Source organism: Chrysoperla carnea, chromosome 2, assembly GCF_905475395.1.
Source record: "Chrysoperla carnea chromosome 2, inChrCarn1.1, whole genome shotgun sequence".
Taxonomy (NCBI): domain Eukaryota; kingdom Metazoa; phylum Arthropoda; class Insecta; order Neuroptera; family Chrysopidae; genus Chrysoperla; species Chrysoperla carnea.
Window position 1 is genome coordinate 77,707,118 of NC_058338.1, and position 15,458 is coordinate 77,722,575.

At 30.1% G+C, this 15,458-nt stretch overlaps 2 protein-coding genes across 3 annotated transcripts; one reads left to right on the top strand and one right to left on the bottom strand.

Moving 5' to 3' along the window:
- Nucleotides 1-585: 585 nt before the first annotated feature.
- On the top strand, nucleotides 586-10,674 carry LOC123294088 (symplekin). Of its 2 annotated transcripts, XR_006535073.1 has the most exons (7): nucleotides 586-727; nucleotides 875-1,071; nucleotides 2,562-2,760; nucleotides 2,836-3,029; nucleotides 4,086-4,918; nucleotides 6,475-8,770; nucleotides 9,492-10,674. XR_006535073.1 is itself a non-coding variant. In XM_044875166.1 (6 exons), exons 1-6 carry the CDS (start codon nucleotides 692-694, stop codon nucleotides 8,304-8,306), a joined length of 3,291 nt encoding a protein of 1,096 aa, XP_044731101.1. In that variant the 5' UTR covers nucleotides 586-691; the 3' UTR covers nucleotides 8,307-10,674. The 2 variants fall into 2 exon arrangements, 1 of the variants encoding a protein (XP_044731101.1); XM_044875166.1 differs by having other exon boundaries at nucleotides 6,475-10,674.
- Nucleotides 10,675-11,678: 1,004 nt separating this feature from the next.
- LOC123294090 lies at nucleotides 11,679-15,160 on the bottom strand. Its single transcript, XM_044875168.1, has 3 exons — nucleotides 14,908-15,160; nucleotides 12,866-14,025; nucleotides 11,679-12,788 (listed from the first exon to the last, which is right to left on the bottom strand). Exons 2-3 carry the CDS (start codon nucleotides 13,833-13,835, stop codon nucleotides 12,127-12,129), a joined length of 1,632 nt encoding a protein of 543 aa, XP_044731103.1. The 5' UTR covers nucleotides 13,836-14,025; nucleotides 14,908-15,160; the 3' UTR covers nucleotides 11,679-12,126.
- Between the last annotated feature and the right edge of the window lie 298 nt (nucleotides 15,161-15,458).

The following is a 15,458-nucleotide window of genomic DNA, read 5'->3' on the forward strand; positions in this document are numbered from 1 at the left end:
TACTGAGTTACTCTGTAACTTGTACACCCGGTATTTTGTGTTGTGCACTGTATACACCCTGTAGCAAGAGTGTAAAGTTGTTGAAATAATGGGGCAAAGCCCTCTTGACTAGCGAAGGCAGCTTATATATATTCATTGAGTCTTATCTAAACAATGAGCAATCATAAAAAAATCTATTTTATGGGTGTATGATTACTCAGGGTATTTATCATATAAAGAGGAAATTTATATTAAATCACTTCCTCTTTATCGTAAGATAAAATTTCAGACAGATCTCTCGGGTCCCTCGTATTTAAAGAAATTTGCGCTCTTATTTGATCCAGTTATATTAATGGCAAGTCGTTGATTTTCAAACAAAACCCTACTAAAGGGGGCAAAGACATACAGGCGCTTAAATTGGAATAAATAGATTAATAAATATTTATTAATTAAATTATGTCTTATTTCTTCTTTATATATTAAAATTTTATAGAATTAATTTGATTTAATAAAACAAACATTTTATAATGATTTTATAGTTACCACAAATTAAGGTCTACCAACTAGCAAATATTAAAAAATTAAAAAACTATTATTAGGAACCATATTGCATAGCAAAAAGCTATAATATTTTGGCGATGATTTACTAATCTTTATCCCATTCAATTAATTTTTTTATGCCTTATAAATATTCCAAAACAACTTATTAAATATGTATTATGGTAGTAGCAATTCGGATGAATCAAGGGTGTGCTATTTAGCTTTTTTAAATTATCTTAAATTAAAGAATAGGTTATCAAATATTATAAGCTTTAAAGTTTTGCCAAATGATGACTCATTGTCGGCGCCAAATTTCAATAATTATATCGTTTTTTTTTTATCGCTCATGTTGTAGGTTATCGAGTGGATTAACAATGCATCAATATCGGTTAATACAGCAGAAAAAATTGAATTACTACATAAAATTCAAGAAGTTGTCATTAACAAGTCACCAAATTTATTATTACGATTATTGTCAGATATTCTAACATTTACAACAGATCGAGATGCTGAAGCTCGAAAATGGCTTGTGGGATTTATGGAAGAAGCTTGGTAAATGAATATAATTAACTAAGTAAAACAATATTAAATTTCGCAATGTTTATCGAACTTTTGTAACTAAAAACATTTCATATGTATATTCCCGAACATATATTTCCGTTGAGAATGCTTGTGTGCGTGCTTTAAGATTACTGTAAAATGTTAAATATATTAATACAAAAGGCACGCATAACTTGATTTGTGAACTCTATTTATTGTCTTCGGTAATACCAAGATACTCAAAATTTATTTATTGTATTTGCTATATTATAGGGAATAAGAGCTCTCAAATAATCAGTTCATTTGATGACTAGATACGTCGATGTGGAGGTACCAATCGAACTTCGGAACAATTTATAAAAAATACTCGATCAATCATTAAATGAACTCAATTTTTGTAATTTTTTGGTCAAAATTACTCTTATACTGAATTTAAGCAAATTCAGAAATAAAAAATGCTTTATTCGATTTTTTTTTTCAAGAGGTATCCCTTGAGAAAATTGCAAAAATGGAGAAAAATATTTCGTGTTCAATTTCAGGCAAGCTTAGGGAATATTTGTCTGATGGTATATGAACTTGATTTTCATGACTTTTGGATCCCATTTATTTTTTAAAATCGCTAAACCGACCGAAAGTTTTCTTGCCAAATCGATTAAGTTTTGTTAAGAATTAAAATCTATATTAAGGAGGGGGGGGAAGGGGTCAGAGATACCAAAAAAAGCATATTTTTCTAATTATATTAGTATTTTGAAACTTATTTTACATTATTAAGCATTATTCGCGATCCTTAAAATATTTTGCTACATTTTCATAAAAAAATTTTGAAAATTCCTCCAGATGAGAACCGGGTTAACTCAAAAACACAAATTTTCTATTCGGTAGTCAGGATAATTCATGATTGCTTCATCTGAAATTAAAAAACCAAAAAGATTTATCTAGTACATAAGTTTGTCTTGAACTTGAAGCAAGGAATTAAAAAAATGTTTATTCATTTTTGAATTTTTGGTGAAAGTGCAATAAAAAAACTCCTATTTAAACTTTGATTTTTGACAAAAATTTATGTTTTGTTTAATTAAAAAAATAAGTTTTAATTGAAAAAAAATTCTTCGTTCAGAAATTAGTATTTAGTATGTAAATGAACTGTACAAAGTTTAGGCGAAATCTGTCCGAAGGTTTTCAACAAAAATTTTGACTACCGATTTTAAAAAAAGTTTTGAGAAAAACGCGGTTAAAGTTTGATAAATGAATAAAATAAAGAAATACATATAAAAATACATGAATAAAATAGAGATAAAAAAAAGCGCCCAGAGACTCAGTTGTCTATAACTTGGAAAGTTTTGCTCTTAATGACTTCAAATTTTCATAGAATATTCCTTATAAGTTGTAGTTTTAACCTTTATCCATCTGAGTAATTAATATGTATTTCGCTTGTTTGTTTATTGCTGGCGAATATATTAAAATCTAAAATAAAAATAAAATTTTATATTTTTCAAAATTTTTAGTAAAAAAAATCATCAAGCAATCGAAACAATCATGCCTAATCTACATATGTTATTGTGTGATGAATCTTCCGTACAAGTTCAAAAACGTGTTATACAAGCTGCAAAATCAATTTTTAAAAATATGCTAATTTGGCTATCAAAAGATTCTCAAATCACTGAATCGATGGAGCAAGCATGGAATCAATTTAGTTCTATTAAGGTATACATATTGTTAATCTTTTTATTTCATTTACATCGTAGTCGTTTTTTTTTTATTTTTAAAATTTTTTTACAGTTGGAAATATTAAACATGATTGATAGTGATAATGATGGAATTCGTACGAATTCAGTAAAATTTCTTGAGTCGGTTGTACTCATTCAAACTTATCCCGAACAAGGGGCTACACGAAACGAGAGTGATTTTTCATTAGAAGACATTCCATTAACATTAAAATTTGCCCGTCGGAGAAAATTAGAAGAGGAAGCTAAGTAAGTTCACAAAATAAGAATTTAAGATATTATTTTAAGGGATAATAGAAGTAGAATTAATGATACCGCCCTAAATTAGTTTACAACTTACATTATACACGGACATAAAATAATTTTATAAATTCAAGCCTTGTCGGAATTTTGATTGTGTAAAGTGTGAGATCAATAGCTGCGTTTGATGGATAAGATTTTTAGATGAATGCTACTGAATATGATGACGACCTTTCGATAGGACAATCGGGGCTGTGCTCCGGGGCTCCCGTCTCGGGGGCTCCTTTCTCAAAAAACGTGCCACCTTCTTTTTTTTCTCATTTGTTTAATGCCAGGTAGACATTAGTAAACTAATCAGTTCAATCAAAGATGTTAAAGAGTTAGCCCGTTTTTTGACTATCCAGAATTCGTCTAGTTATCCGGATGTGTATGCAGCACTTATATTCGTATCTTAATGTGACAAGCTATACACAGTAATTTATCCGTAAAATCTACGAAAAAGAGGCTTTAGTTACAAGTTCTTGCGTTTTTATGTAACGAAATGTTTTGAAAGTTCTTGAAAGCATTGCAAGTGTATCATGAGTATCATGACTGTTTCTACAAGTTAGTATAAGATGTGAATACAAATAGCCCAATCGAATTAATATTTGATTTTAAAATTAAAAATAATCGAATTATGCAACAAACAAAATTTATGGCTCCCTCTTTTCAGGTCTAAATCGGAAATATAGATTCTAGAAAAAAAATGATAAGTACCAAAATTGTAGGAAATTTAATTTTAAATAACTTTGGTAATGACCATTTTTCGTGTAAAATTGAAAATCAACGATTTATTCAATAAACAAAAATTTACCCTCAAATTAAAGATGGCGGATGACGCAACAGGGTTGGAATCCCGAAAATCGAAATATAGACTGACAGTGAACCCCTCTAACGATTTCCGAAGAAAATGCTATAGTAAATTATCGCCCTTCCAATTTGCGTATTTTTTGGACAGTCCCAAAAAAAAAAAACTAAAAAATAAAGACACATAAAATTTATAAATTAACAAAATTTAATTTTTAGTCACATATTCACTCTACTCATAAAATTCCATGGATCGGCTCACATAAGCAGTGTAAATTTAATGGCATGTATGGGTGCGGTATGTAGAATAGCAAAAGCACGTCCTGAATTTATGCCACGAGTAGTGATTGCCCTGGAACAATTACTTTCAAATTTACCACCAACGTTAACACCATCTCAAGTGAGCTCAGTGAAGAAACATATGAAGTTACAATTGATAAACATTTTAAAACATCCTAGTTCATATGAATTACAACATACAATTATTGCAACATTAAACGAACTGGGTGTTAGCGCTCAAGAAATAAATCGTGCTTTACCAAAATTAGATGAACATCAACGTAAAAAATATGCTAAACGTAACATTGAAACCATAACCAATCAACAATCACCGTCAGTACCTTTAGCAAAACGTCCTCGTTTAGAAATGACACCTGAATCACGTGAAATAATTATTGAAGATACAGAAAAACCAAAAGAGATGGCATTGAAAATGAATGAACAATTTATTTTTGATAATTTAAACAATGAGACTGTCACCCAAATTGTTATGAAAACAATGCATTCATTACCAAATGTAATGCCATCACATTTTAGCTCGAATTATACACCAGTTGCAAATCCTGGAACATCATCACAACTGCGAAAATTAGCTAAATTATTAGCTGTACAATTTACTGAAGCTGGTGTTGGGCCAGGATGTAGTAATAGTAATACGGCGGCGACTGTTACTGCTTCGGTTACAGTAAACGACAATCGAATGGATGAAGAAATAGTTAAAGAAATTAAGAAAGAAGTAATTGATCCTGAAGAAGAAAAAGCGATGAATAAAGGTAATTTAAAAAAAAAAAAAAAAATTTTCACGAATTTAATAAAAAGAACCGTAAAAAATCAGTGTTCCGTACTATAAGTTGTTAAATACAAATACAATCTCTTTCAAAACAGACTCCATTTAACGTAGTAAACGTACAAGCGCGGATCCACCGATGTGGGCACGATGGGCATGCTCACAACCTTAATAGACATTTATCGAGCGAAATCAACAGAAAAGGGAATAAGAGTAATTTTCGAATTCAATTCACATACCTCTATTAGATTCCGTTATTCAGAGATTGTCTCCGGAGATACTCGATCTATTTCAGTTGGGAGTTTTTTTTCCTGAACTAAATGTTAGTGTCAGGGACTGGGATATCGGTATCGAGACAGATGATCCTGATGCACCGGCTATTCATAATTAACGATAGTTAATCAACTGTTATAGATGAATACGCCATATCAAAGTCGATAGCTCATCTCATTGAAGCGTGCGACCAAGATTTGTATCCTAACATATAAAATTTTTTACAAATACCGCAGAGGGATCGTTTTCTGCTCTTCGCAGAGTATAATATTGATTACGTGCCTCAATGGCACACAAAATATTATCCGAACTTGCTCTTCTAAATATACGCAAAGATGTGAACCTTGATATCAATGTTTTCGCGAAGAAGAATCGTAAGCTTGAGTTTGCAGTTCAAGTAAGCGCCTAGATAAAATTATTTAATATTTTTTTTTTTATTTAAAAAAATTGGCAACAGACAAAATTATTTAATTTAAAATTTATATTAGCGTTTACGTTCACTGAGGGCAGTTTAGTAGTTTTGCGTGAGCGAACAAACTAACATTTTACAAGTTTATTAATTACACAACGGGAACGTTCGCCCTACTTTGCCCACGTGGAACTGTACTAAAATCTTGGTCAGGGCGTCATATATTTTTTTAAACTTCTCCTTTAAAGGATTTAACTATATCGATAATGACCGAGTTCATACTCTGACTTGCACTTGGCCGATTTTCGACTGGCAGTGACCATAACCTTTTTTGAGGGTTGGATCCGCTCCTGATGGAAAAAATATTCGAAGGAAGAGTAAGTCTTAGTAAGTTTTAAAAGCTCTGAAAAAGTCTTAGGAAGTCTGAATAACTCTGAATTTCTCAACGTTTTTCTGGACTGTCTAATTATCGAGTTATCTAAAATTATTAAGTCTGAATTAGACAGTCCAAAAACGTTGAGAAATTCAGAGTTATTCAGAGTTCCTAAGATTTTTTAAGACTTCTTTTTTCTTCAAATATTTTATGCCACCAGGGTAGAAACAGTTTTTATAGTGAATTTCCATGACCTTCAACTTCTCCAACGAATTTTGTTTTTATGAACTCGATAAATTCAAAATTGGTACAAAGTAGTGGCTTAGTGGTGATATTTGTTGATTTTTTCAATCGTGCAAAATCTACGTTATTTTACTATCCTATGCCTTTCTAAAATTATTTCTAAATTTCTTAAAAAAATTCCCGTTTTAATCTAAATTAAAGATTATTTTTTATCAATAAATAATAATTTCACTTTTATTTCTAGGTAAAGATGAAGAAAAAGCAATTCGAAAGCCACGTATAAAAACATTACGATTAGATCAAATAACGAAACCATTGACATTAGATACACGACAATATTTATTAGAAACATCCGTTAAAAGAATATTACGTGCTGAACAAGCTGCAATTAAATCGGGTGCATCTGTTTTACGTAATAAAATAATTACAACTTTAGCTAGTACATTTGGTCCATCTGTACGTGAAACAGTTTTAGCATTCATTCTAGAAGATCTAAAAGCACATATTGACATAGCATTAGCTTGGTTATATGAAGAATATAGCTATATGCAAGGATTCAGTCGTATGACAAACGTTTTGAGGCGTGATGGCAAACCAAATCAAAGTTACAACGATTTATTATGTGCTATATTAACAAATTTAGAAGGTGAAATTAAAGATCGTGATTTACTATTATCACGAATTGTTTTAGAAGCACCGCTAATAACTGAAGAAGCTGTTGATATATTAAAAAGAGTATGTATTCAAGAGAATCGTGCAAGTGCTATCATGGCACTATTATACGATTTAATATCGCGACGTCCGACAAAAGCAATTATATTCGTTCACGTTTTATTACATCATACATCTCACGAGAATACAATTGTCCGTGAAGAGGCTACTACACGTGTTCTACAATTATATAAGCGTTCTGGTAAAGAATTTCAAAGTGTTATCGAAGAGCAAGCAATTGTTTATTTAGATTTCCTGACACAATCACAACCTCCACCAATTTTATTCGGTGAAGATGTTGGACGTCCAAAAATTATTGACAATTGGAACGATGAAACATGTAAAGCATGTCTTTATCTTTATTTAGCACTTTTACCAATCAAGGAAACCTTAATTCATGAATTATCGCGAATATATACACAAACCACAGCGGATACAAAACGTATTATATTACGTTTACTCGAACAACCTGTGCGGGGTATGGGAATGGATTCCCCTGAATTATTAACACTCGTTGAAAGTTGTCCAAAAGGTGCTGAAACGTTAGTGACTCGTGTTATACATATATTAACTGATCGTGGACCGCCTAGTGCAGTACTTGTATCAAAAGTACGGGAATTATATCAAACACGAGTGTCAGATGTACGCTTTTTAATACCGGTGTTAAATGGTTTAACGAAAAGAGAAATTATTGGGGCATTACCGAAATTGATTAAATTGAATCCAGTGGTGGTGAAAGAAGTTTTTAATCGTTTATTAGCTGGTCATTCTGATGGTCCTATTACACCTGCTGAATTATTAATTGCATTACACTCAATTGATCAATCAAAAGCTGATTTAAAAACGGTCATGAAAGCAACTTCATTATGCTTTGCTGAGAAACATATTTATACACAAGAAGTTTTGGCTGTAGTCATGCAACAGTTAATGGATGTAACACCGTTACCTACGCTTTTAATGCGAACTGTAATACAATCACTATCGTTATATCCACGTCTCTCTGGGTTCGTTATGAATATATTGCAACGATTGATATTAAAACAAGTATGGAAACAAAAGGTAGTATGGGAAGGTTTTATTAAATGTTGTCAGCGTACAAAACCACAAAGTTTTCAAGTTTTATTACAATTACCAACAGCACAATTAGCTGAAGCGTTGTCAATATGTCCCGATTTACAGAAACCATTGTCAGAACATGTGAAATCATTCACTGAATCACAACGGGCACATTTACCAGCATCTATTATGGATGTTCTAAGTGGAAAAATAGCAGCAACTCCTGCTGTCTCTGAAGTTGTTACCCCAAAAATTGAGTCTGCAAATGATGTTTTACCGAATGAGCCATTGCCGCCTGGTATGGATTAAAAATAATTTCAAAATAGGACTGTTTTGTGAAACTACGAAACTTCAACTTTCAAGTCAAGCACGTCATGGAAAGGTATAAAATCTTGTATACTATGAAAAATTGTCAAATTCGTTAGAGGGAGCTTGAAGAAGGCGATAGTTTGCGGTCTTCTTTCATCTTCATGGAAAAGAATAAGAGCAATACTTTAGTAAATGTAATTTATAAAATCCATTGTGTTTATTTTCTCGTTAATTCTTTGTACCACATCGCTGATTTTTCTTGGCCACCGAATTGCATCTAATTATTACTCGGATAACCTAGATGCTTAATTATCTATTCCCGGAAAATCAAACGTCCTTATTTGTCCTTTTATTTTCGAATTAATTTTTAAAAACACGTAGATAGCTCAACTAAGGGGCCATCCATAAATTACGTTACATCAATTTTACGATTTTGAATCCCTCTTTCTCCCTTGCCACAGATGGTCACATTTTTTAAGCTCCTCCTAAATTCTTAATAAAAATCTTTAATAAAATCAAGATTAAATCAAATAATTTAAATAATAGACAGAACAAAAGATTAATTAAGTTAAGACAAACGAATGATTACGTTAATAAAATATTTATGTCAAAAATATCCGTAGTATCAACATCTTTTCTTCCATCCACATAGCGTTATCATCATTCGAATTTTTCGGGCACGTCTAACCTTTTCTTGTTTAAAAAAATTTATAGTATGGGAAAATTTAGAAAGGGAGTATAATAATAACTTGGTTTTTATGAATTAGTTTTTTTTCTTTTTACATATAAATTTTGCGTTCATATTTTAAATTTTAATATGTGAAGTCACAAAATTTTCGACTCCTCTTACTCTTTATGACACATTGCCACATTTTGATGGCCCCTCCAACCTCCCTTGACGTCCGACGTAATTAATGGATGGTCTCTAATCTAGAATGTGTAAAAAATGTTGTCTTATGCTCATTTAAATCTTTGCATTTCGCAATTTTTAATAGTTTACTTTCTTATTATTCTTTCTTCTAAGTTTCGTTTATTCTCGGGTTTTTTCAAATTATTTTTCTGTATTTTACTATTTTACATATAAAGTGTAATTTCAATCTAAACAATTGCAATTTTCATTTGATAATTTTCAAGTTTATGAGTTAAATATTTCCAAGAATATTGATTAAGCCTTGGAGGCGTTAGAAATTTAAGTAAATAGTATTGGGCATACAATCTTAAAATCAATGATCATACTTAGATGTAAATTTATACAAGATGTCACAGCAATAAGGCACATCCTTGTTGCATCAGGTAGAAAATAAAATTCTAAGGTGAAAAGTCATCTTCCATTTGTTGATTCTATGGAGGGGCGGGTGGCGAGGGGCGGGTGGCTCCCTACAAATTCACACACTTGCACACGTACTCATACGTATACGCCATCGTAACGTTGACGCTCTCGCAGTTTCTTACCACTCCCTCCTACTAATTATTCGTGAATCGGATCCAAAAATGGAAAATGACTTTTCGTCTTAGAATTTTATTTTCTATCTGATGGCTGTTACTTCTGGGACATCCTGTATATCTATCCTTCACTCTCTTTACAAATAAATATATTTCTCTATTTAACTTATTGTTGAATACTAAATTAAAGTATGACATTGTGTTTCTAACTCTTCCATGGTTAGCTTTAACCCGGCGTCATTGTGACAATCAAACAGAACATAGCCTTGTAGTCGGGTATACGAGTATTTTATTAGTTTTCTATATTAGGGAAATAGGTAGTTAAATAAAATGGGCATATTATCATCAAAAATGTAAAAAAGTTAACTGTATATAATATAAATAAATATTACATGGCCATTGTAGCCGAGTATAACTAACCTGCTCGCTCTTCAAAGACGTGAGACCTGCAAACTCCACTACTAAATATAATAGCTAATACTTTCGTAAAATCGTGAAAGTTATGCAATTCATTATTTAAAAAAAAAAATTAATAAATAAATACGTTGTATTTATAAATGTTACGTGGCTATTGTGGCCGGGTATAACTCATCCGCGTGCTCTTCGCATACATGCAAACTTTACCGTAGCCGCAGCGACATTAAATAGAATAGCTTAATACGCTCAAAGAGGTCAAGGGTCGCAGTTACTGTGAGCGTCAAATAACGCAAAATAATTATTAGGGTTTTAAAAACCGTCGCGTCGGGTATTTGACACCCGAGAACAGTGACGCCAGGTTAATGGTAAAAAATTTAAAAAATCATTGCTCTATCAAATAAATAAAAATGAAACGGTTAAATTAAACAATTCAAATAAACAACAATGTTTTCACATATATAGAGATTTTGTTTAAAATTATAATTTGTAATTTAGAAATATAAATATAAATTTTCCACTGAACGTTAAATCATTGTTATATAAACATTTTGTTAAATGTTTCTACTATAATTTAAAAAAAATATATATAGTTTGCGTTCATTGGGAAATTTTTAATATGCAATGGGAATGTATTATTATTTTATATGTATTATTTAATAATAAGTGACTATTATTTTACTTAAATGATTGCATTTATTCTTTTTAATAAGATAGATAACGTTTTCAAAAATTTATTTCTTTGGTATAATCATATAAGTAAAAGATAATATTGCATTTTAATGTTTTATCCAATAGTAAAGTATTTTTTTCAAACCATAACTCCCCAGTACTCTTTTTTTTTCGATTTTTCGCCCTAAAAATATTAATTTTATTAATAAATAAATAAGTAAATATGTTAAGGATGTACAGGCCCAAGGCAATTTAAAATAAAAAGCTTGATTTTTTTTAAATATAAAGTTGGACTAAGTCTAAATCAATTCTGAAAAATTTTAAGGAGGGATACTCGATTATTTAAATAAATAAATGACTTTAAAATAGACATATTTAACATTGGTCTTGTGGTAAAACGGTAGATGGATGATATGTTTTCATATATTTCTCCAAAACTAGTTGGTGGAAATTTAAAAAAAAAAAAAAAAACTATTTAAATTAAAGTTAAAATCTTAATAAACCCGTTGTGTTCGACTAATTAAGGATGTATGAGCACGATAGTGGGGCGACACAAATTTGAAAAATATATTTTTTCAATTTTGATGGTGAATTATGTTCTAACTTGATAATATAAGACGAAAAGTAAGAATACAATTTTTCGATATCTGAAGTAATTTTCAAAATATCGAAAATTTTTTCAATTATTTGGCTTTCAATATTTCGAGAAACAAGGCAGATATCGAAAAATTGTATATTTATTTTCCTCTACATTCATGAAATTATAACAAAATTCATCATCAAAGTTGAAAATAAAGTACAAATAATTTCAACTCTAAATCTAAAATTGCCTTGGTGCTCCTACTACTACCTTAAGCTAAAAATTTACAATAAAAAAAAGAATGTTGATACAAAAATTACAAAAAAAAAATTCGATCTGGTATAGGATCTTTATCCTAGTTGACGGTCTTATTTCCGCAGTTTAATAGAATAACATCCATTCTTCATTCATATATCAAGATTATTATGAAATTCCACAAATAAAATATTGCACTTTTCCCGAATCTACATTCTGTCTAAGGTACACTTTCCACAATCAGGACAAGAAATTTGATAATTGATAAATAATTGAAAAATCATATTTTTGATAGAATATTGCACTTTTCCCGAATCTGCATTCTGTCTAAAAGGTACACTTTAGATTGGTTACTTGAGTAGCTGTATTTCAAATCAAAGTAAACATTCATTATTTATTCTGTTCATAAAAAAAATGAATATTTATTGATCTAGATTCAATTAACTGTTCGATTTTTTATTTAAACAAATTTTCTGCTAGTAATTTCTTAATCTTTACATCGGCGTGTCGCAATTGATGCTCCCCTTCATTTAAAAATTTTTGCATTGCTTTATATAATAAATAAACTCCTAATAAACATTTATCTTTAATATCCCATTTCTTTACACTCCCATGATATTCTCCAGCCTGTAAATTTTGTAAATTATTAACACCAATCGCTTGTATCATCACGGCTTCACGGGTGTATGCTTCTTCGGATAAAATATTTTCAAATATACGTAAACATATGACGCCTTTCTGAGCCTTCCAAATATCTTTGATTTGCTGAATTTTACCCGATAATTTTTTATTACTTTCTTGAGTATTCCATGCCTTCGAAGCCTCGAATAAATGTGCATACATTCGATCACCTTTTCCTTTGCCAACATAAAATATTGAAGTGATAAATGTTTTCCATCGATCTGTTTGGTCCATGGTTGATGCTCGAAAGGGTAAATTTAATGTAATTCGTGGATCTAGTAATAAATAAGTGTAGAAAGATTTGGTACTACCTCCACGTAATTCTCTCGCGGGGATATTTATGTATTCGTCAATTAATTTTTTTTCTAATTGTATATAATCACAATTTTTCATCCATTCAGGTTCTTGTATTGATTTTTGTAGTTCAGCCGAATATGCTAGAATAAAATGATAGAAAATAATTAAACCGCAACGTACGAGAAATCTCATATATAAAATAAAAGTAATAACAAACCTTTTCGATCACTTTGAAGTTGATTTTGAGTAGTTTTTGATGTAACATTCTGTAATTTCTCTCTTAATACTAATTGTTCCAAATTGTCTTGTAAAGTATTTGAATCACAATGTGAATTCGAAGTCACCACTTCTCGTTTTTTATCTAATTTTAATGAATTATGTTGAGGTTGATTTTTGTTAACCTTTGAAGGAATCTTTGGTATTTCATCTAATTTATTCAACGTTCCTCTATCTATATCCAATAATAATGAATTCTTTTGATGTTGATTTTGAGTATGATTCGTAGATAATTTTCGTAATTCCTCTAATTTCTTCAAGTAAACACGGTATGTTGTTGGTGTAATTGGACCAGGAATATATCCTAATTGTTTCAAATTATATCGTAAAGTATCTGGATCATAGTCTGTATTAAAATCGACTGTCGTTAGATTTGTAATCGATAATAGTGAATTATTTTGAGCGCGACATTCAGTAGCTCTTGAAAGTTTTTTCTGCAATTCATCTTTTAAATCCAGTTGTTTGAAATTGGATTGCGAAGTATCTGGATTATTGTATGTATTCAAATTGAATGTTTCCTTATTCGTTTTTAATAATAATGAATTACTCTCTGATTGCTTTTGAGTAGATCTTGGAGGCATTTTCCGTAATTCTTCTAATTTCTTCAAATAAACACGATATGTTGTGTGTGTAATTGGACCTGGATTATATCCTAATTGTTTTAAACTATACCGTAAAGTATTTGGATCGCAATCTAAATACAAATTAAATGTACTCTCATTTCTAAATGGTAATGAATTACTTAGAACTTGATTTTGGATATTCTTGGAAGAAGTTTTTTGCAATTCCTCTAATTTTTTCAAATAAACACGATATGTTGTGTGTGTAATTGGGCCTGGATTATATCCTAACTGCTTCAAATTATATCGTAAAGCATTTGGATCGCAATCTAAATATAGATTGAATGCCATTTCATTTCTAACTATAGCATCAAGTTGAATTACTTAAAACTTGATTTTACCTAAACATGGTTTGTTAGAGACGTAATTTAACCTGGATTATGTCCCAATGCTTTTGTGATATTAACCAATTATTTTGGGTAAGTTGCGAAGAAAATTTCGACTGTTCTTTTCAAATAAACACTGGAAAACTCACAGGAATCTGAAAATAATTTATCAACGTGTAAATGAGCATATATTTCAAAAGTTTTTCATCTCTAGATATGAATTAGTTCTTTCTTAGATAGACTCAAGATTTCTGACCCGAAAGCATTTAATTTCTGCCGATGGTCGGTTTCAAAGAAGATGTTCAACAAAAAATGTTGTAAACAAGTGAAAATAAGCAATTGATCGAGTTAATTGTTAAAATACTCTGTATAGACAGGGTTGAATATCAGTGTTTGCATTATTTTTATAAACCTGCTAATTTCGACTCTCTATCTTTTATGGTTTTGGAGAAATTTTACACAACAAAATTTTGCCCTAATTTGCGTCCTCACGAACTCAGACTTACTTTTTACGCCCTGAGAACGCTATAATTAATTACAGCGTTATTATAATTTCAGCTTGGTATCTCTTTTTGTTTTTAGCTATCGTGATTTATCGCCTGCCGGGTGACAAACGGAAATGGAAAAATTAGGTGATTTTATGAACACCAATATCAAAATTTTTTTCGTATCATCAATATTTCTAAGCATTAGAAACTTGAGATTATAATATCCTGATATATATATTTCATGTATACAGGATATAAAAACATCTGTCTAATTTAAACTTTTCATCTATTTCGTATCAATCAATATTATGAGTTTTAAATGATGCCAAGTCAAATATAATGTTAGCAAGGGATGTTTTAGCCTAATTATGAATCCAACCACTTTTATTTGAAACTTTTTTACGTAGAATGAGATTATGATAGTTAGTCTATTTATATTCCAATCTAATTGTTACACCCAGTATATTTTAATCAATAACTCAACCAAATTCCTATTATTGTTATTATTATTATTATTATTATATCATAAAACGAATTTATACTACTAACCTGTTTGTTTGTTGAATTCTCCAATATAGTAAAGAATCCATGGAATTTTCTTATAGGCGAATACTATTTTTTATTTATATATTTTTGTTGTTTCGTTAATGAATCATTCTTACAAAATGAAATCAGCATAGTAAAATTTGCACAAATTTATTATTTAATTGTTATCACATTGTTTACCCTGTTTGTTATCATGTTAGATTATTTGGAAATTTTTATCAAAATATGGTATTTTGCATTGTTATCACTAATATGTGGTGTAATAATAATTCCTCTTCCCTTGGTTTTTTTTTTAAATTTTATGTTATAATTATTTCTGAATGACAAAATGCAAAATTAATTACATATTAAGAAAAAAAAGAATTGATTCATTTTCAGAATTCCCCGGCGAATCTGTAAATACCCTGATTGAAGTAATTACATCAATTGAATATGAACAATGTATTTCTATTACTAAACAAATTGACCTTGAGAAAATGCAATGATAGTTGCGCTGATTCACACTTACAGTAAATTAGAATAAAATTTTAAAAATAACGCCAATATATGTATTC